At 36.0% G+C, this 23,590-nt stretch overlaps 1 protein-coding gene across 1 annotated transcript in view; it reads right to left on the reverse strand.

Moving 5' to 3' along the window:
- Nucleotides 1-12: 12 nt before the first annotated feature.
- Nucleotides 13-23,590, reverse strand: part of LOC110372051 (uncharacterized) — a 51,116-nt gene continuing 27,538 nt past the window's right edge. Inside the window, exon 2 of the mRNA XM_021328571.3 lies at nucleotides 13-2,908. Within this exon, the coding sequence (XP_021184246.2) occupies nucleotides 2,317-2,908 (592 nt within the window). The 3' untranslated portion in view covers nucleotides 13-2,316. The remainder of the gene's footprint in view (nucleotides 2,909-23,590) is intronic.

The following is a 23,590-nucleotide window of genomic DNA, read 5'->3' on the forward strand; positions in this document are numbered from 1 at the left end:
AAACCCGACACGATAATTTAATAAAATATTTATTGTTCTAGTTTACATTAAGTAGGTATGTTGTACAAAATAATTATGCTTACATCTAATATAACAACTTAGGAGTCTAAACGGTTAAAGCAATGGCTTAGCCTTGGCCTAATTACATTAAGATTATAATTAATATAGTCTTCAATACAGATCTAGGTGCTAAGTCTAAAATAGCATTGGCTTACATATAGTGCACATGTTTTTTGAGGCTGCCACCACGTAATCAGACAAGAATAAAAAAAATACGTACAAATAAATTATTTTTAACTTTTACCGAGACCCATTAGTGAGGCTATCCTTCAATATATAATTATCCTGGAATAATCCTTAACACTGTTAGTGTCCTTTTTAAAGGCCCTTACACCTTAAAAAAAAGACAATGCAGGGCTATACAAAATCCGCTAGATGGCAGCCTTGTATAAGTATCCTAAAGTTGGACAAAGTTCTAAAGATATAGGTTACGTATAATAAATGCAAAAAACTTACGTAGGTCTTACATTGATTTTAGGAATCAATCATTCGTTGATTGTTTGCATTTCCTAAAATACACACATTGATAAAAATAATTATGAGCAAAAGATGAAACGAAAATTGGGACTCCTCGATGTAATAGGTTTTTTTTTTAACTAAAACAGAGTTCATCCATTCCTTTATACACGTAAAATACTTCAGGATACAAAAATCTTGAGATATAGTAGAGATCATTTTTATGTTTCTCTTGATCAATGTGTACCTGCCGGGGCTGCGGGTTGTTCGAAAGAGATACCGCGGCCCTGGCACATGAAAGGCCTACGACGGAACACGACGCTTTTTAGTCAGTAAGAGTCTGACACTCCCTCGCCGCTGCTAACCCACAGCGGGAGGGGTCATTTGATGATTTTTGACGTCGTTAAAAAAAAATGATCAATGTGTGCACTTTACAAGTTAGAAGTCACTTAACCATAGAATATTGTTCGTCGTACATAAACGCATAAACCTATCTAGTTAATAATTTAAATTCGTGACACAGTCTTACTTTAATGTCTAAGCACCTATCGATTACTTATAACTAGATCGCGGAAGCTCGCCTTTATATACAATGCAGTTTACAGATTATACTAGACATATAATATAGATATGTTGGGTTTTTTTTTATGCCTTATGATCTCAAATGGTCTTTACAAAAAATCACTTAAAACTTTGCCTTTCTGAAGTTAGTCATTTAATGCCTCACGCATGCTTCGTCAGTAGTGTTTTGTTTATTCATCTTGTTTCGTAGCCACCTTCAGAGCAAACTTTTTCGATAAGATCTGTACGAACAAATGTGCGAAGAGTAATGGCCATCTTCAGAAATACGAAGTAAATTAGTGGGAACGCATGTTTCGTCAATAGTGTTTTGTTTATTCATCTTGTTAATCGTAGCCACCTTCAGAGCCAAGTTTTTCGATAAGATCTGTACGAACAAATGAGCGAAGAGTTAAACGGCTAACTTTAGAAATACGAAGTAAATTAGTGGGAACGTTGGCGTATCATGGCCTCAAAATCTGCAGGACTTTATTGATTTGATTCTACAGCTGAGGCCATTTGAAACTTTCCTAAAACTGTTGCAGTTACTTATGTTATTTACTGAAACTAAATTATTACATCAAGATCAGCTGTATTATTTGTTTACTGCTGTTAACTTAAATTGTTTCCTATTAGAACTTCACTCTCTTGGAATGTTGTGTTGAGTTTTTCATTTTGCCATTGAAATACATTGTTTCTTGGAAGTATGTTGCTATACTTATAGCATGCTTCTGTTTAGTATATCATAAGATTCCAGACACTGATTAATAAGCACGTATTGTTGTTCCAATACAATGCAGTGTCATTTAAATGATCTGTCACATTATGCACATTCGATGATTGAGCTCCTCAACCAACTATGTCGAGTGACCAATTAGAAGAATGTTTGAAGAATGAAGCACAGCAGTTTTCATGATTTGCATTTTCTATTGACCTCTGGTTTGAATCATCTTCTATATGACTTCACTGCTCTAGTATCCCTTTGTCTATTTTGCACGGGACTAAAAGAGTTAAAACACTGAACATTTAAAACCCTTAAAATCAGTCACTATATAAAGTACTTACTTAATATAATTACATGGTCATTAAGCTTTACAAATATGAAGGATGAGTGTTACAAGAATGAAATAAATAAGAATGATCACCGATATTTTGTTCAGCTATCGACTCGAAAGGTTCAGACTCAATTGATTGCATATCATTTTACTTTTACATCTACCGGGAACGTACGTAATAATCCGATTAAGGCAATAACTTATGATACTCGGCGGCCTTCTTATTCTTCTCGATTATGTAGAAGGACTTAGGTTTGCCGTTGCCGGAGAAATATTTTCTGAAAGAGTTTTTCTTTGCCGGCACGTAATACGCCAGCGCGTCGAGCGAGTTCGGATGACTGATCGCTTTGGGCCATGTCGGCGTGCTCTCCACGTCCACTATGTCATCGTCAAACCTCGCTTGCGGTCGGTTTTTCGCGAACTTTTGTAGCACTGGAATGTTCCAATGGTAGACGCGGGCAGGTTTGCCATTACTAGTCATTTGTAGCGGCAGGGTCCTTGCTGCGGCTGGGGCGGGTTCCGCGTGACTGTAGTAGCTCGTGTTAGGAGGCAGTTTGATGACGTACATCCTGGAGTCCCCGGTAGCGTGCCTCCTGCCCTGCTCGGCGAGGCGTTTCCTGTGGTGCGCCGCGGGTATCCTCAGCTTCTTCAAGCCGAGGGAACTGAGCAGCTCGTGCGTGGACGGCTCCACCTTGTCTAGGTGGCTGTCGGAGTTGGCGCTGGCGCCGGGCGCCGGGGCCGCGAACGTGGCCGCCAAAGACACCAGCAATACTAGTGATCTGTAACAATCAGAAAAATCAAATCAATCTAAAGATAAAGGAACGTCGTGTGCGACTTCATTAAGAACATCCTATATAGTAATCAGACACAGTACACGGTTAGTTACTCCACCATTAATTTTCATCGTAAAATAATGAAATTAAGAGACAGATAGAAGCTAATAACAAAACTCCGTTGGTCAAGACAATTTTACACCATAAATTGCTTTGTTAATACCACGGCCACGGACTCCTTAATATGGTAGTACACATCTAATAAACACCGCAAAACGCTTGAAAACCGGAGAAAAACGAATCATAAATTCCTTATGACTTATTAAGTGTTTTACGACAAAATAGATTATTCTCTTCGTTTATAAGGCCGTCTGCAAACATTCCTCGGCTTCTTGCGACTGAGCGTGCGCTGACTTCAAATTGTTTGCCGACTTTAGATGGAACTTCTCAAGTTAAATAAAACCAAGAAGGTCTGTATACCTAGGTACTATCGCTGTCTTGCCGTTGTCTGATATTTCAAAAGCAATTAGCATAGGTACGGCAGTTAGGTACTGTGTGCACTGAGAAAGCTTTTAAAGTAATAAACGCGCTAGACAGAACTTTGAACTATACAATAAGTTGCACGTTCTGTTTTATGGTTCCCTGAATATCCTCAGAATGTAAATATTACAATGTAAACGGGTATTTATGATGGTATGCATTTATTTTCATGACAATTATTAAGCACTAGGTAGCAATTAATGTTTGCAACAAAGTTGTTTGTTAGCTTTTCGTTCCAAGATGTATATAAAGAAGACCTTTTAAATATGAAGATATCCGGTTGCAAATATATCTACTAATTATGCGGTTTTGTTTTTATTTTTCATTTTTATATCTCATATAATGATTTCCCTTACAATGTTGAAAGTTAATGCATACAAATGCCATTTCTAACGTCTCAAATTATTTATTTACTCAATGAAAGGCCTTCCCGCTAATCCCCACTGGGCCACAGGCCTTACACTCGCATACATTCACGTCTTGTTTGTCATAACTGCATAACTTAGCGACTCATGCATTAGCAAAATGTTTGCTTCTAAGAAACGAACAATGAGCCGGAGATATGGCAAACCTATGTGGGTTTATAGCCGTACAACTAGCCAGCCTTTTAAAGTATTACAACCTCATTTGTAGATTTGTGGCCGATGTGAACATCTGTGGTGGTAATCAATTGATAAGGCACGTACAGTATGAAAGAAATTAAAATCTAATGTTTCCTACTTTAGATAATGCAGAGCTAGCTAGCGTAATACAACAGAAGTGTGGGAATTGGGAATTAAACGCCGGGGAACAGCTATTTTTACCCTATTCCTTACAAAGAGGGTTATATTTTCGAGTGTGTGTAGGGATGTATGCTCTGGGACACCCAAGAGCCTAAATGGCTTGATGTATTTTATCTAGAGATAGGTTTTTCCTGTGCTTAGAGTTTTCTAGCTCTAGAGTGGAACTGTTACTGTTGCTATTACAGCCTTTTTATCGTCCCACTGCTGGGCACAGGCCTCCTCTCACACGGTTCTCCGTGTCCTTGGATGGATTGACCATCAATCAGTGAGTGGAACTACACATATTTTTTTATGTTCATGAAAGTTCACCTTTATTACCGTGAAGAGGTCAAAAGGGCGCAGCTGAAACATGCACCTAGTAACGCCCCAAGCCGTGCCCCAAAGGTACCGGATAGCCGATAGCCCAGTGCTCTATTTGGCTATGTTCCACTGCACCAGCGCCGGCGCATCCGAGCGTCGGAACACTTACAAACGTGATCCGAGTCGCGTTTGGATAACTGTTGTTAGTGTAACTGTTTGTGTTTTAATTTCTTTATTGGTTTTTAACTAAATATTTTGCGCATATTTTGAGTAAGATATTTTTTAATAAGCATATGTAACATATTGATTTAAAAAACTAACGATCCCATGGTAATTATTTTCAGTCGGCTTGGATTTTTAACTCTAGGTTATTTAAGTATACTACACACTATTTCTAAATGACTAGGTAAGTATGACCAAAAAATGTAACGTCGGATACAATCTAGTTAATAAAGCCCACTTTTTACTAGAATCAGGATTGGACACATAAGATATCAAACTTCAGCACACGATACTGACTGAAAAAGGCAAGTTTTTTTGTGGATAGACGTACTTAATGCTTTTACTAGATATCAGGTATCTCTAGGTAAACATATATTTACAGACCACTGCAAATAAATTAGCATTTCTCGTATTTTTATTAGTATTGTGAAGTCAATTGTAGCGAACTTTGGACCAGCGAGGTTTTTTGACAAGTTCTGCATGCACAAAAATGCGCAAGAAGTCAAGTTAATTGGCGCGATCTGTTATTATAATTATATTTCGTCTGTTTTTTATTTTTCAGGCTTCCTATGAAACCACGAGATTAATATTGCAAACGATGGGAAACATAGTGCCGTATCAAGGAGTGCGTAATCCGCCATCATTACGCAACTATGTTGATACAAATAATATGCCGAAGCAAAGCCTACCAAAGCATATAATTCTCGCATACGCTGTGAAACTGTTCCTAATCAGTGTTCTCGAGATATGTAACATACACACACTCTAATTTTGTCATGCGAGAAATAATATAATCAAAGAAACTTTTAACGTATAAAACTATGTGATATTTCCCATAATTTCCTCTGTATTTTAGGGCACTTATCGATCACGTACTTATGCTAAGGGCATATTCCGATCCCGGATCGAATCAATTTGAAGTGATTAAAAGTATCGTTCTCATTGATTCCAGAATTCAATGTATGTGCTAATATTTACTTACATTTACATACGTCAGATTGCATGTAAAAGAAGTGCATTAGTTGCAAAGTCACAATTTATGGGCACAGGTGCAATTGAATCAGGTAAAATTGGTTGTTCTTCTGGGCAGTAGATAGCCGCACGCCAGTTTTCGCCCAAAACCAATTAAGAAGTAATAATGTCACACTTATTCGACAAATTAATGAAATGAATAAGTGAAAAAGTAGAAAACATGCTTCTTACTTTCGAGAATCGTAAAAATATCTCTTTAATGCACATTTATAGTGAAAAAAATCTCGATTATAATCGTCAAAAATGTTCTGCGGCTCCGAGTATGCGGATCAAGTTGGTCGCGTGACGGAAATCATTTGAAATCATTTTCCATTCAATTACGTTTGTGGCCGATAGATGACGCCTTATTCGTGATTTACAGGATCTTAAAGGTCTCTTTAGTAAAATCTGTAGCTATAAAATCATCGAATTTATTGAGAGAGATTACTTAAATACCAATATAATTGCAAAATGAAAAGCACAAAATTTGATCCAACAATTTTTTTTAAAACTTTACACGATACATAGAAGTACCTATGTTTTTCCATTTTATCATCTCAAATATTTACACTGTTAGCCAACATTAACATTTCTTAAGTTACAAATAAATAATACAAAGCATAATACTCTGTAAAATGCTTATTCGCGACAAATATGATGCGACTGCGGTAAATAGTTAGGGCCACTTCAGATGAGTCGCACGGTAGCGCTGCGATAAGTATCGACTGCCGATTGTCGTCCGATCTAAATACATTATGATGAACTCATTGGTAGTCACAGTTAGTTTTATTGACTTGCAGATTTGCTGTTAATGTGACAAGATTTCTAATTTGTTTTAATATTTTATGCATTTTTTTTTACTGAAAAATCAAGTCTGATAAATATAATGGAAACGAAAATTGAGCGTAATTTTCCCTAACCAGATGGTATAGGTATGTACAAGTAGGTAGCACGATGTTTATTTTATTTATAGCAAATTTTTTCGCACTGGAGAAGAAGACATTTTTTCGCACAGCGTCAAAATAAAACCCAATCACCCAATTATAACAGAACAATACTGCTAAAATTCAGCTCTCAACAGATTCACGATCTAACGCGTACCGTAAAGTCCCGTTCTGACGATGTTTCCCACATAAGTCAGGTTGGTATCGGCGTTCCCGCAGCTCGCCGGGGGCTATCGGCAGCGCGTGTGGGCGGGCCCTAACACCGCTGACCGCTTGACCTCGCCACCCGGGTCAGCGGGGTCAACGCACTGCGATAGGCGCGCGCGCATTGTCGCCTGCACTTCGGTAAGCTTGACGGAATGTCATTGTGGAATTTTCAGGTTTGAATTATAGATTGGTTTTGCATTTTGAGGTTCGTAACTGCTTTTTATATGTGATAAAGGGTTTCTTGGTACTTGGTTTTGTTTTCAGTCCTTTCAGAAACTCCTTTCAGAAAATTATTTCACTCTCGAATAATTTCGCATGTAGGTACGAAGCTGCGATTACAAAGTGATTGCAAAACTCTTAAATTCAGCTGTCACAACAATACAAAGAAACGAGTTTAATTTAAGACGGACGATTTAAATTAACCAGCTCTAATTCCATAAATCTAAAGAAAGCACACATCGTAAATTAAGCTCATAAATAAAAAGTTTTCTTTATTAAAATAACTGAAAGTCTTGAGAGAGAATTACAATAATTATTCATAATTTCAACTGCAATTTATCTCGGCAGCTCCAGTTTATTCCAAGACAGCATTCTTCAACGTCTTCGAGTCAGTAATTTCGGTATTTAATAGCTAAGTAATAAATTAACGTATAATAAAAAACTGATAGCCGTTTAGCAAATGGGCCATTTATTTAAATGTTGGTACGTTTTAGCTGTATTCTGCTTAATTAGTTAATTAAAAACTCTTTTTGGGATACTTTTACATTCTATGCTCATTTTCTTTTTCATTTATTTATTTTTAAATAAATAAACATATAAACATTTAAACATATAAGTTAAATTTTTTAATATTAATTATAAAAATACACTCTTTTGCAAAAAAAGCGGGCACCTATGCGAAATCTTAGTTTTAAGGACTTTTCGTGTATTTCAAAGGGTTTTAATGATTGTAGTATGTTTCTAGCATCAAAAGAGTTAGCCAAGCATGCGTGAGAGTGTATTCTAAATTTGAATTTTGTACAATTGCTAAGAAATTGGTTAAACCTTGTTTTGGACTAATTGCTGGCAGAAAGTTCGTCGGTGTTTTGAAAAGTTTTTGAAGTGATGATTCATGTACCTTTCTGATACACCAAAACATTTTTGAAAAACTATGCGTATTTGATAAAATTTTCACTTGCTCTAAATGGGCTATACTGATGATTGATGGCAATGTTAAGAGTTTCGGCATTTTAGTGTAAAGCGTTCTACTGTTTAAATATTGTACCCACGTGTTTTAAAATATCGCTTTTTAATAATTAAACACTATTTAGAGGAGTATCAGTACATTGGACTGCGACAAAACCAATTTAAAGTAAGCAGTGCCGATCACAACTCGACTCCTTTCGGACTTTAACATTTTTAAAAATCTTGAAATTCTACAAAATACAGAAAATAGCGCATAGACTGTGAGCACGAGGTCTTAAGGTCTCGTAATCACTGATTTTCAAACAACCTCGTCTCTTGGGAAACTCCGTAGACCTCCGAAGGTCTATGAGTCTGAGCGTTCAAATAGCGTGTTTTTATCCCACTGACATTTTATTAAATAAACTTGCCTGCACCGAGATTTTCTAGCATCTACAGCACTTTCCTGCTTAAATCATAACAATAATTGGCTATCTGCTCATTTCTTAAGAAACATACGTTTGGTCAATACTTTTGAATTCTTGACTCCCTTTCAGCGAAATCATCGTTTAGTAACCCGATACCTATGGAGTTATAGAGAGCTTCAACGCGGCAATAATTAGACTTTTTAGATAGCTTAAGCCCTCCTCATCATTTCTCATGTGGTTAATTTTAACATTTATCACAAAATTTGGTATTTTTTAATGTCAAAGTCCGATAGGAGACGAGTTGCGATCGGCACTGCTTACTTTAAATTGGTTTTGTCGCAGCCCAATGTACTGATACTCCTCTAAATAGTGTTTAATTATGAAAAAGCGATATTTTAAAACACGTGGGTACAATATTTAAACAGTAGAACGCTTTACACTAAAATACCGAAACTCTTAACATTGCCATCAATCATCAGTATAGCCCATTTAGAGCAGGTGAAAATTTTATAAAATACGCATAGTTTTTCAAAAATGTTTTGGTGTATCAGAAAGGTACATTAATCATTAATTAAAACTGCATTATCAGTTTTCTGAAAATCACTTCAAAAACTTTTCAAAACACCGACGAACTTTCTGCCAGCAATTAGTCCAAAACAAGGTTTAACCAATTTCTTAACAATTGTACAAAATTCAAATTTAGAATACACTCTCACGCATGCTTGGCTAACCCTTTTGATGCTAGAAACATACTACAATCATTAAAACCCTTTGAAATACACGGAAAGTCCTTAAAACTAAGATTTCGCATAGGTGCCCGCTTATTTTGCAAAAGAGTTTATAAAAAAAAACATTTTAAAAAATTTTATGTTTTTTCTATGCTCATTTATTATTGTGTGGTTTCAATCAGTTTTCTCTTAAACTTTTACATAACATGGCTACGATTTTCAATCCCTGAATGAATGAGATGGGCTTAGCAGCTTTCCCTTCTACACGGAACAAAAGTATTTTCTATAATTTCATAAGCAGTAAAAACACAAATGAGTTATATACCAAACAGTTTTATATTACAAATTGATTACCTATACGGAAAGAGCAAAATTCAATATACTGCAGTACCTTTAACAGCCTGTTTATTAATTCAAATTTATCTGCTAATAAACCGGTAATTTTACACGTCCGACCGGTTGTGTTTATTTGCTTAATTAAATAAATGAGAAATTAGTAATTGCTTCATAAAGTCATCTCACTTACGGTCTAAACGTCTAGTTGTAATAGTAAGTTAAACGTTTTAAGGCTTATGATTGTCAGATGCGATTAGTTATATTAAGCGTAGTAAATTCGAACGGTTTTTTTAGAAAAGGGGATCGCCAATAGTAATCCATTTTAGTGAGCACGTAATTAAAGGTAAACAAGAGATTGTTTTTTTATTTAAATATAGATCTAGTTTATTTTAAAATATACAGGTTTAAAATTAAATAAAGTTCAGACATTAAAAAAAGAGATGGTTTGTTGTAGGACTTTTTACACCGAAGCGATCCGCTAATGAAGCAATTTGAACATTTCATCCACTGTTGGAAAGCGACACTATCTCCCCATAGCGTAGGCTATATTTATCCGGGTTCGGGAAGATGTTCCCCCGAGACGCGGTGAAACCGCCGGAAAATGGCTAGGAATAGATAAAATAAGCATTTAAATGATGTCAACTGGGAGCATCCCCAAGACAGCTGGCAACATTCCCACATAGCAAAGCAATCATAACAAAATTATTGATTTGTGATACATAAAACCGTTTTTATTGCTTAAAATGCGCTGAATACTCAAACCACTGCATGCGACTTTTCTCCTCGATGCATCTTCATGTTAAAATACGCGAATATAAACACAAGACAATGTTTTTAGGCCGTTTACCGACGCCGACCGGGTAGCGTGCAATAATTGTCCATGCATGCTTATGTCTAGACTGACAATTAGCTTATTATCTGGCTATTTGGAGCATAATAATAATAGAGGAGCGGACTAGGGTCACATAACAGATTTGTGGTAATTAATCAACCGGGTACCACCCTTCACTCCAGTAAATACAATGAATAATACAAAAGTCCTGTATATTCGTAAAAAAAAACAACATATGTACTTTGCACGGCACAAAATAAGCTTATGATAATGTGCTCAGAAACTGAACATTAGTCGTGCTTGTAAAATATTTCTGGTGGTCAAAGTTCTGCAATCGCTTTAATCACAGCATGTGAACCGTCAATGTTATTTGGTCAAAATAAAACCTTCATTTAAGCCTCCTATAATTTCTAAAAAATATCGAATTTACGAATTTTGATTTTAGAACTTGGTCATTAAGACAGTTGCGCTGATCAAATTTGACAGCCCAATTACGGCCCTGTGTCATATCTGTCATTTAAATTCGTGCATTGTTCGCGTGAGTTGCACGCACATAAATGTAGCGTATTTTTAAAATATGCTAAATGTTCATTTCTTGGAGCACACGGAAAGATGCATTCGTAAGCGAATATATTAGACTAGCCGATACATTACACGAGAAAATTTATGTTTCAATAAAAATGTGGATCGCGGCCGCTGATTACAACGTTTAGCATACATGTTTTTAATTAAGTCACATATCGAAGTACCTACTAAGTTTAATTAATGTTGAACTGTTTTATGGGCATTTTTATCAGTTAGGCGGGATGTTGGTCTAGACCTTAAAATATTTTCTTTTTTCAAAATCTTACGGTGCAGAGCCTTCTTTTACCTACACTGTCGAAGTCCCTGAAATCTGAAAAGTGTTTATTTAAAAGGAAAGTCCATAGAGTCCAGTCATAAACCCATAACAAAGGCCAAAGACAACAGTTTATTTTAATCGATCTACTACATAGATTTCTTTGAACATAAAACAGCCATTTCTCTTTGTTCAAGTCAATAGAACTATTATTGTCATGTGGTTTTAGACTATTTCCCGACAATAGGTACGAAGCTTTGAAATATGTGGTTTCTTAGTTGACTCAGAATTGAGACTGCAATAACTTAAATATATTTTAAAAGGTAATGTGTTTCTAAAAGGTAATGTATTTTCCTGAAAAAAATACATGCTTTGATAAATTATTGTCAATCATTATATACCTAAGTATTCTTAAAATATGCACATGCATTTAAGTATAAAACAAATAATTCAGTATTGATTAACAATATTTATTTAGTAGTAAAAACTTAATGATGTTATAAATAAAGTGAGAATTAAACTGAACTTCAACGACTGCTTAAGTTTAATTAGCTTCGATATATCTCTATTGATTTGCTTTTAGTTCTTAAATTCATACTTTATTACTTGTAATTAATTGAATTATTTGTAGCTTTTGAACAATTGTAGACATAATACTTCCTAGAAGGGCTTTCATGCAGCTTGCAGTTATAAGAAACTGTTGAAAGGTATAACTACTATAACTAAAGGTACCGAATGTTTTCACAGTTGACGGCTGTCAGTTTTCAAGGGAAATTACAAGAATTTTGGAGTGGGTTCCATAGAAATTACCTTTGTTTGTATCGACTGCCGATAATTATAACTACAAAAGGAAACGGTAGACTGTAACCCTCAACATAACTTATGAAGTATAGTCCATTTTAACAATTTCATCCAATATTTTATCAAATACTGTAATTCACAAAAGTTTGCACTAGCCGAAATTAAAAAAAAAAGAATTCGCGCTGAAAAATATTATTTCCCTCCATTTATCGCTGTTATTCGTCCCGCTGGCCAGTATTCGTGCGATGCTAACGAGGTGTGAAGCCATGTAAAGAGGCCACTACCCGTGCCCTACAGGCGCCGGCGTCAATTAACCATTTATCTTCCCACCTTTTACCGCCAACAAGAAATAGAATACAACTGGCTTTTTCCTATTTTAAATGTTAAGTGAAAATAGGTTTGTTGCTTTTTTTGCGGTGGCTGCCAGTAATTGAGCGTATTTTGTTTATAATAGTGTCATAGAGTATCCATAGAGGCTAAGCTATCAAAGAGTATTTGCTCATACTGAAATAAACCATCAATTCGCTACTAGGTACTTCAGATTTTGATAGTAATATACGATTATTAATGAAAAGACTTACTGATGAATCTACTTACTAGAATCCGACAGTTTTCTTTACGACTCAAGTCATAGTAATATACAGCTTCCTAAAGACCACACTGAGAGCATGGCGTGATGAGGCAAATAACTACATACATTTATAATGTCTAGAAAGCATCAAGTTGCAAAAGGTTATATATTGAATTTCATTACCGTATATTTCCTGTAACTACATTATAACTATAATGTAACGTGATAACATATGTCATTAATAATAGTGAAGACATAAATAAGGAAGGTAAAACCTATAATTTTGAATAAGTACCGAAGAAAAGCTCAGTCTGCAAGTCCCTATAGAAAACGAAATGAAAAATATTTTCTAATAAGTAATTGAAATCTTTGCAACGTAATTCATCTTCTTCCTTCTCTGTTCCTATATTAAAACATCTTTGACCTTTCTTTTAGAAAATTTGAAAACGTGAGAAGTTCCAGCATAAACACAGCTAAAAAGTTGCAAAAGCCAATAAATTCCTCATTCTCCCGTTACCAGACTCCCTTTATTCTGTCGCAAGATTCCTTCTCTAAATTCACAAGCTAGGCTTCTAGATTCCAGCAAATTAAACGCCTGTACCTTTCTCACGACAGCCGATGGCATACTGGCACAAGATTGACTTGTCGCGTCCCCACAATGGCTTGTAAATGCCTTATAAGTTCTCGTAAACTAGAACCTTTATTTATCTTACAAGGAAATGTGGTCCATCCATGGTTTGTTTGAACGACGTCTGGTCGTGAAATGTGATGGTGAAATACGCGTTAAAGCTTTTTTGTAATGTAGCTAGTATTGCTAAGGTCTCAATTAGGAATAGTGATTTAGTAGTGCAATGAATATGGGCTAAATAAGATGCGGGTTAACAGCGAAAGAATTGTAAAACCATCTCATCTTGTTTGCGAACGAAATAAAAAAATGTGTGTTTTTATAGACAAGACCCATTTATATACTTGTTATAACTTCTCTAAAAGAAACCAATTAAATATATATATGTCGGAGATAGTCAATAGTACGGTCACTGAACGAGACGCAAGCGCGCCCTCTAGTGGCGTTTCCGGTGAAACAACAATTTGGCGCGCTTGGCGGAGTCGTGGCGGTCAGCGCGGCGTCCGCGGAGCTCAGTCTTAGTTCAGTCTTGGTCGAGTCTTCATTGAGTGTTCGTGGCGTTACTACCCTACGTCACGTCTAGTGTACCTAGTGTTATTGCCTAGCGTTGTGGTACCGTTGTAGATTCAAATGTAAAGGTTCTTCTAACCTGACAGACAGACATGTGTTGCTGGGGAGTTTGTTCCGCCACTTCTTCTCCCCAGCCAAAACACATAGGAAGTGGCGAAGGGCGGGCGTTTTGGGGGATGTCTTTTGTTCTGAATAGTTTGAATAAACGTTTGAGTTTTTAGTTTGTTAAAGTTTTGAGTTTGTTTGATTTATCTCTTTGCTCGATTACCCTACCTGATGTCGGACGATAGTGCCAGCCATCCTGATGTTCGCCTTCCGACATCAGAAGTGGGATGCAATCCGAATGCCCACATGTGTTAAGAATTCGGAACGCAAAAATAAATTTCTACCCACTAACAAAAAAAAATGTAACGTCGATAATTTGAAATGGAGTTTGTAGTAGGTAGAAGATTTATTAAGAATTTCAGCGAAGGTACAAGTATGGTAACCACGGTTATGGTAATGGTATCGGTTTCCATTTTTACATGTCGAGCTATGAAGTTATGGAGGGTATGCTAGAATATTAATCGAATTTCTTTCTTTTCATGTTTCAACAATGACGGTGGTTATTGTGCAATTCGGCGAGAAAATTACGACGTTGAATGGAACATCCCAGCTGCCTACCAGGAGCCCAACGTGTCGTGTGTTATCGTGAGTTCGGAGTGTTGGTGCTCGTGCATCTCCGTGGCTTCATGTTGGCGACAGTCGCTGTACTGCGCGCTATAGCGATGTGTGCATCGTCACGCACGTTGAGTGGAAACCCGGTGAGACCGATCCATTTTTGGTTTATTTTTTGTGATTATTTGTCATACGACACTAATAACCTTGAGAGGCGTCTGTCTCGTTGATAAGTTGGTGACCTAGTTTTAATAAAAAATGAAGAGCGCAATCCAGTTAAACTCGACCCTAAGTTTAAAGGGCCATTTTAAGTTCTTGTGTTACTTGAAGGCGATCGCTATGTTTTGAAATCCTTAACTGGTAATAGAACCTACGAGTATGTCCACGATCGCATTAGAAGGATGCCCCAAGCTGAGATTCCAACTGAGTTGGATTTAGTTGCTGTTGATTTGGAGGTCGATGACCCATACGAAGGTACTTCATCGAACTCTAATTAATGCACGCATGATAATTGTATCTGTCTGATGATTGCGACTGATCTTGTTCGAATTGTTTGGCTGATTTTATTTCAAGTTAATGCTACTAATTCCATTGCAAATTTCATTGTTCAGATGCAATTCCTACCTTACCATATCAGTGAGAAGGACTGATATCCCTTGGGTAGATCCTAGGAGTGTTCCAGTGAGAAGGACTGGAATGCTTGTGTCATTGTGACAACTTATCAGTGAGAAGGACTGATCATTTTTCATCTTTGACACGCCCAGTGAGAAGGACTGGAGCCTATCGATTCCTGATTGACTTAGGTCTGTCTGGATCATTTACATGGTGCATTGATTCGAGATTGTGTGATCTGATTTCGATTGATTTTAAGATTGTGGCATTCTTTCTAAACATTTCGTTTCTGTTTTGTTTAAAATTATGTTGTCATTCCTACTCGTGTAGTCAGGTAGGCCGAGCTGAAAAATTACTCCAGTTTTGTTTTCTTCTGTCACCAGGTACAATGTGTAGCCACACGAGGACGTGTGTATGTCAGTTATGGCCGTGTCGGAGATAGTCAATAGTACGGTCACTGAACGAGACGCAAGCGCGCCCTCTAGTGGCGTTTTCGGTGAAACAACAATTTGGCGCGCTTGGCGGAGTCGTGGCGGTCAGCGCGGCGTCCGCGGAGCTCAGTCTTAGTTCAGTCTTGGTCGAGTCTTCATTGAGTGTTCGTGGCGTTACTACCCTACGTCACGTCTAGTGTACCTAGTGTTATTGCCTAGCGTTGTAGTACCGTTGTAGATTCAAATGTAAAGGTTCTTCTAACCTGACAGACAGACATGTGTTGCTGGGGAGTTTGTTCCGCCACTTCTTCTCCCCAGCCAAAACACATAGGAAGTGGCGAAGGGCGGGCGTTTTGGAGGATGTCTTTTGTTCTGAATAGTTTGAATAAACGTTTGAGTTTTTAGTTTGTTAAAGTTTTGAGTTTGTTTGATTTATCTCTTTGCTCGATTACCCTACCTGATGTCGGACGATAGTGCCAGCCATCCTGATGGCGCCTCCGACATATACATATTTTTATATTATACAACTAGGACCACTTAATAAATTCAATTCCAATTAACGGACTTCATTTATACAAATGCACTTTTCGCGTGCACTTAGAGGAGCCATAAAAGAGAATATTATTATCATTCAATTAATTGTCACAGGGACGCCTACCCGACCATCGAGAATACTTATCTAGAGGCTCTTCTTATTTATTACTGGCCGGTTGTATTTGCATAAAAATGCGATGCAACTACAACCTCTTTGCTGGCGATTCCATCTATTGCTCAGAGGGAACCACTGGCCACCAATTAGCACTCAATCTTGACACCCACGCGCTGTTGAAAGTAAAAATAGCTAGCGCAGAATATATTAACGGAAGAGAGCTTAGTTCAACACAATAAATCAGTGGCGACTGGTTTTACTTAGTTTACGATGCAAAAAACATGTTATTAAAAGAGACAAGTGTACAAACATTCGACCCTAGCCCTAGATCTGCAATTTTAAAAGTTTTTTTTTCACACCGTTATTTCTATTAAATTATATGATCTAGTAGGTAATATTTAATTAGCTCCTTGTTGGCTACATAGCCAATTATAAAACAATAGAAAATCAATTGTGTCTCGCGTATATCTGCGCTCCGACCGGGTTAATGATCTTCTGAAAACGCTACAGGCTTGACCCAGCAAAACCATTGATTTACTCAAATGAATGCCTTCGGTAACAACTATCAATAAACGAGATCCTGTTCAAAGAACTATAGCTGATTAAAACCATATTAATTATTAATTTATGAACATGTAAAGGGTGGGCCCGGGGCGAAACTCTCGACACGGTGGAGCAGTATATTACTGCGAAATTCTTCATTTCTTCTACAGACTATCCATTATTGACCATTAAAACTATTATAATAATGTAAAAAGGTCTGTAATATTGTTTCTAGGCTAGTTTATTATGGCGCCTGTTAGGCATTTTGCCCAGGGCTTCTGTCATCTCTGTGCTACTGTTTTCTAACTAAGCATTATATACCAACACCTTGTAAACTACCTATGTTCACAGAATAAAGAGCTTTGACTTTGACTTTGACTTTGACTTCTGCTTCTTTAGCTTACTTCGTAATAAATGATAGCCTCCGTCCCCCCTCCGTAATCTACAAACAAAAACATTCTCAGTTCAACATTCGACATTAATTTTATCTTTGCTTTAAGATTTCTACCATAAACCTTCATATACCTTCCTATTAATTACAATGAATTGAAGAAATTACTAGCCGTTTTTCTCTCAAAGGCAACTTCTTGAGAATTTTCTTTCCTAGAAATACCTAACCTTTCTTTTCAGAGAGAACCGTAACTTCTTGAGAATTTTCTCTTTCTAGAAATGCCTTTCTTTCTTTTCAGAGAGGACGATTTTTTGACAGATCTGCTGCAGAAAATTGCATAACCTACCTATCCAATCTATTTCGCAGGGCGACGTTCTCGAAATAGCTTTTTATAAATACCGCGTGGGCACTTAACCGGTTCCGCCATGTTAATTGGTCCCCTCGCACATTTAAATTTGTTTATTTATATCTAAGTAATTGGCTTAAGGCCTGGAGTCATTCTAGTCTATCACTTACGCCGACGAATGCCTCAGACCTAGAACGTAATCGAGGCATACTTAATAGAGATAAGAATGACAACGTCTTGCTCGTAAAAATACTTTTTATGGAACTAGTCACTTGTTTTTCTTGCTAGATGGATTTTATTCCAAAAAATCCATCGTGAGTACTCATTGATAAACCCATGAAATGTCGTATCAAAAATCCTATGTATGCTAGCTAGAGGAATAGAAAGAATCATGAAACTTAAAAATATTCCATATTCCTCCAAGAATGTTATTTTACATAGTACGACATAATACAGTTAATGTGCATTAAATTCCTTAAACTCGAGATAAATAATTATAGACCATTATTGTACCAGGTTTATGATACCTCCTAATTGACAGGTTCGTTGATAATAACCCGTTGTGCCAAGCTTGGCCATAGCAAATAACTTATGCAAATATTTTAAATTTTTAATGAGGCTCATGTCATATCTCTTTATTATGCAGAAATGCGATATCACCATTTAAATATGCTCATAATTTAAACTTTTTTCCTTTTAAAAATAGCAAACCATAAACAACGATTTCGACGTTTTTTCCCGTATAATAACGAGGCTGACAACATGGTAAACATGATCATAATTAAATTATAACAAGACCTAATTGAAAAAGTTGCATGACTAGCAATGCAGAACAAAATAATCTGAAGTATGTGCAAAAAATAAACTCCAAAGATGATACTTACGGCCAAATATTTGATAAAGAATGTTCACCGTTTAGGCGGACAAAAATCGCCGATGAAAAACTTCACTTTCGTTTACAATCATCTTAATTATATTTAATTTAAGAGAATAATTTGTTAGTCGAGTTTCGAGTAACTGCTGAATGATTCATTGAATCGATTGCTGTTGTATTCGGTTGGAATCGATTCCATTCACTCGCATCGTCGGTTGCTCTACGTGATCAATGTTGGTTGTACACCGCTCACGTCTGAATGGTTGACTAGGCATATTTTGTGTACGAGCAATTTGAAATGTTGCTGTTATTTTCAATAGTTTAACGAGTGTGGGATGTGATCTTATATTGGATAGCCATGAAATTGCAATGAAATATTTATTTTATTATGATACAAGTTATGAGGGTCTTCACTTTTATAACAATTGGCAAACCAAGGTGGAATGGACCATTTTGTTCTGCATAGACAAAATCTATTACATATGTAGTTAAGAAGGTACAAAAAAAATACGTTCGTACTGCATTTCGTCTAAACCAGTTTATCGTTTTAACCAAAAGATGATTTAAATAACGAACTGGTTTGGATACCGGTTCGGATATAGGTCAAGATATCAAAACATTGCCAACAATATAACGGAATCGGTTTTTAAAAATAAACCTAACGAATGCTCACTGGTGACATTAAGCTGATAAATATTAATCTTTATTGATATTTTGGAGTTATGCCCGATTCGTCATTTTAGTGATTTGGCATCCATAAAAAACGTGTCCCAGTTGGTCATTCAATAAAATATTTTATTTTGCTTAGTCCCAATTGGTCATCCGTACTTTATTTTGTAAAAAGTACTGTCAACAAGATAAGCTTTACAATATTGTAATATGTTTTTTTTTTATTTATTTTGGTTATGTTTTTTCCGAATATGGCAAGACGCTATTAATAAAATCGCGATTTCAACGGCGTCACACACCGCACGGCCAAAACCAAAATACCAGGATCGCATAAATCAGATGAGTAATATACCAATCAACGAGTGTCCATGGAACTGCCCACCGTGTACTAGGACCGCATAACTTAAAGGAGTATAGCAGTCAAGAGTGTCAGGATTTTACGTTTTTTTTCTAATTGTAGATAAACATACCAATTTACACCATCATTCATCATTTTTATGTATACAATCTCTTTGCTAGTTATGGGCCCCTGGTACTTTTGTTACCGACACAAAAAGTATCGAGTCACATTTTCGGGTTTATAAAATGCCCAAGTTGTCTTCACCTGTGTTTTAATGTAAATTTTGTTATATTTATATGAGAGCTATACCTTTACCTACATCGAAGTTTTTCATTTAAAATTTCTTCTAACACTTTTATTTCTGACGGTACCCTGATACGTGAAATTTTATGCGGGGGACGAATCGGAACTCAAAATTTAAATATTAAATTATTTATTTTGTTCGAATGACCAATTGGGACTTGGTGTATGGAAAAAATAGTTGGTGACCAATTGGTACTAATGACAAATTGGGAATAACTCATATTTTGGTGTATGAGGAAGAAACTAACGGGGAATACCCAATTTTAACATGATAATCTTATTTATAATCGTATTTAATGTAGGTCAATTATTATTGTCCAACAATTAAGCTTAAAGCTTGTTTGCAAATGCATGCTACATGCATGGTAGTAAAGAAAAAAGAGACACATATTTATGTGCATAGTCATTGCAACATTGTCATGATAATTATGCAGTCAATATTTTTGTTGTTTAGAAAAAAAAACTCTGCTCTATGTCAATTTCAAACTAGAGTGCGTTTCATCAAATAGTTCCTATGCCGTCATGTTGGCACTAATGCAAATTAGTACTAACAGTCGACAGCAACCATAGATATAATATTACTAAACAAGATTGCGCACGCTCAAAATATATATTTACGAAAATGAACTCTATTCTAACGCAATAAGGTACTAAATTGGTTGCATAATACACAGAGGCAAATCCGAGCCGAGAGGGATAGTTCGAACAGAGGCTGTTTGTCTCTTTCTAACACCTTGCCAGCATAAAAAAATGTTGTGATCAAAAGTTTTGTCTTCCCAAAAAACAATTGAATCACTTATATTTTTATCTTATTTTAACAATTGTAAGTCAACACATTAATAACAATCGCTTTAATTTATTCGTATTAATTCTTAAAACATAAACAACATAAATTTTTATTTTGCTTTTTTTTATTTTCTAGTGGTAACCCTGAACATTCTTGGCGCGTAATCAGCATTTAAAATGTTGTTTATATTTTTTTGTATTAAATCAATTTAAACTATTAAAATGGTGAAAAAGTGTTGTTTTATACTTGTGAAAGTGAATCCTATGGTGGTTGCAATATATTGTTCCACAGGTAAGCTAATAATAACATTTTCGTAAATCAAACAACTAGGGTGCCCATGAATTCTTGTAATGAGTCAAAATATGGGTGACGGATTTTAAAACTGTTGTACTTTTGTTATAGCTTCCCAAAAAAATGTAGAAAGGTGATATAAATGGCTCAGCAGTCTATATGTGAAGCAAAAATACAACAAAATCAGTCTGCACTTCGAATCTTCCTGTTTTCATTACTGCTATTTCCCACAAATTATTAAAAGCCTATATTAGTATTTTAAGATCACAAACTGCGTAAGTTAAAACTTCAATACCAATCTATGTTTAATAATCTTAGCAAACTCGGATTGGTCTCACGTAGCTTAATCTCATAGTCACCCTATTAGAAAGGGACAGACAGCCTCCGTACTTACTGTTTCACTCGGCTCGTTTTTTGGGTTTATGTGCGCAGTCCTGTTTACTAATATTATGTCTATGACAGCAACTAACAGTTAGTACAGGAATGCCAACATGACGGCAAAGGAACTATTTGATGAAACGCACTTTAACACAACATGAACAATAATACCAACAATACAAACAAAATGGTCAAGCTTCTGCATAAAGCCTAAGCCCATAGACGAGTATTCCCGATGAACACATTTTAGGCGAGTCGTGCGCCGAACTGACATCGAGCCGGTTAGCTGTCTTGTTAGTCGATTATTGGTCTATTATAATAGACAATGTAGTAGCGATGTAGCATTCATGCCGTGATTTGAATTAAGAATGAAATAATGTTCTTTAGTGTTGATAGCGCGAAGAATGACCATAAATATTAGTGAGTGTTTAGACTTTATGGGCCATAACGAGGAGTATTTATTTATGGCAGAATTTATATGCTTCGATTGCTTTTGAAATGTATTGGTAAATAAAAGAGTAGATGAGAGTTATTGTCATAATTTTATTACCTATATTAAAAAGAAAACTAGGTTTTTGAAATTAGAGTCGAAAAAAACTTCTTCTGATGGAGGTTTAATTTAAGTATAATGTATCAGAAAGAAACACACACCTGTGAAAACAAAGGATAGTTAATTTCACCCGACAATATAATAAAATACCGAATAAATGCCTAATAAATCAAAAGCAGATTTTTCGCTTAGATATCGTCAAGAAGGAAACAGCTTAATCAGTTTGGCTCACTGGCCGGAACGAAAGTATAAAATGTCTGTCAAAATTATTTATGAATCGCAATAAAGAAACAATAAAAATAAAACTCTAATTAAATTCAAAATTCGAACAGCTGCAGTCAATGAACTTAATTGTATATTTTTTTTATCATTTAGTAGACGCGGACTAACTTGCGATTTGACTATTTCTTTTTGTGAATATTTCACCTAAATCATTGACTACAAAGTTTACTCCGGCATTTATTTGTGCGTAGCGTGAACAATAACATAGCTTCCTATCTTCGAAATTGTAGAACTAATTGATAGGATGTTTGCCGTGAGAGTATGCGATGTGTCGCAAACCGCAATTGAGTTGTCATATATTTAGATAGATGCGTTGCATTTCGCTGGGAATCGATGGAGCATTTGACTGCATGCAGCCGAACGGCAATTTTATTTGTTTGTTATTTGCCAATTGTTTCATGCGAAACAGTGTGAAGATATTCACTTAGCTCGTCACAATTCGCTGGTTTTATGCCTCTGAACGATATTTCATTTTGGTCGAGACTTCTATCTGGTAAATCTATGTTAACACTAAAACCAAAGGATTATTTGAGTTTGGTATCTTATGTAAAATTATCTCTAGGCAGGTAACATTAATTGTAAATTAAATAAAAACCATTATCTCCGAAAAATATTATCCCAATTTATATCGAAGTGGATATAAATTGGGATAATATTTTTCGGAGATTAGATTAGATTGAATATCTAGTAAACCATAGGTACTCAACGTTTACAAAACCCTTCCTAGATAAACGACTGAAATGTAAAAAGTGAATGATCCGACTCTCGTAGATATCGAAGAATTTTCAGATACTGCAGCCGGCATCTCGCACTTTCACGATCTTTTCAGTGAATGCGACCATATCAATAGATACCTACATACCACGCTAGATTATACTGGAGATAGCTATCACACGAATATTTGATGGTATACTTTAAATTCCATACAGTTACATCTTAGTCATCGATATTATTGTGGCCCAGCTCATAGACTATCCAAACTTGAAAACGGTAAACAATTTAGAGTGAGAGGATACGACTAGAAATCCGGACTCCATTAAGAACGCGGTATTGTTCGTGAGAGTTACCATAAGCCTGAAACCATTACTGGAACACTTAAGGCTTCAGAGGGAACATATGTACAAGGGCGGATCCACCGTTGTGGGCACGATGGGCATGCCCACAACCTTATTCGACTTGTGACATCACACTTTTACGGTTTTTTGAAATCGATAGGCTGATGATAACATAAGGGAACAAAATAAGACTTTTTTGTTGCATTTAATTTTATGACTGCTGTTTACTAATTCGAGGTCACCATATTTTTTTTCTAACAGCTTTAGTTTTTGAGGTAATTTTGTGTCCCAAAACTCAAAAAAATTCGCGCTCGCTACGCTCGCGGCTTCTTCACTTTGCGGTGGTTTAAGTCCAATGTCGAAAACGTTAGATTTGTATTGAAAGTAGAAAAGGATAGCACCCTCATAACGCCCTCTTTCAGCACTTTCTGGTTAAGAAGAAGCGGTGAAGAACAAATCAAACTTCCCAGCAACGCAGCTGTCTATTACAATAAAATAATTATTATTTACAATAATCACTATTTTACATTTTTTTGTTGTTTTGGTACTGTTTTGTTCCAAAACTCAAAAAATTTCGCGCTCGCTGCGCTCGCGGTTTTTTCACTTAGCGGTAGCTTCTTTCTTACTTGTTTGG

This window comes from Helicoverpa armigera, chromosome 2 (assembly GCF_030705265.1).
Source record: "Helicoverpa armigera isolate CAAS_96S chromosome 2, ASM3070526v1, whole genome shotgun sequence".
Taxonomy (NCBI): Eukaryota; Metazoa; Arthropoda; class Insecta; order Lepidoptera; family Noctuidae; genus Helicoverpa; species Helicoverpa armigera.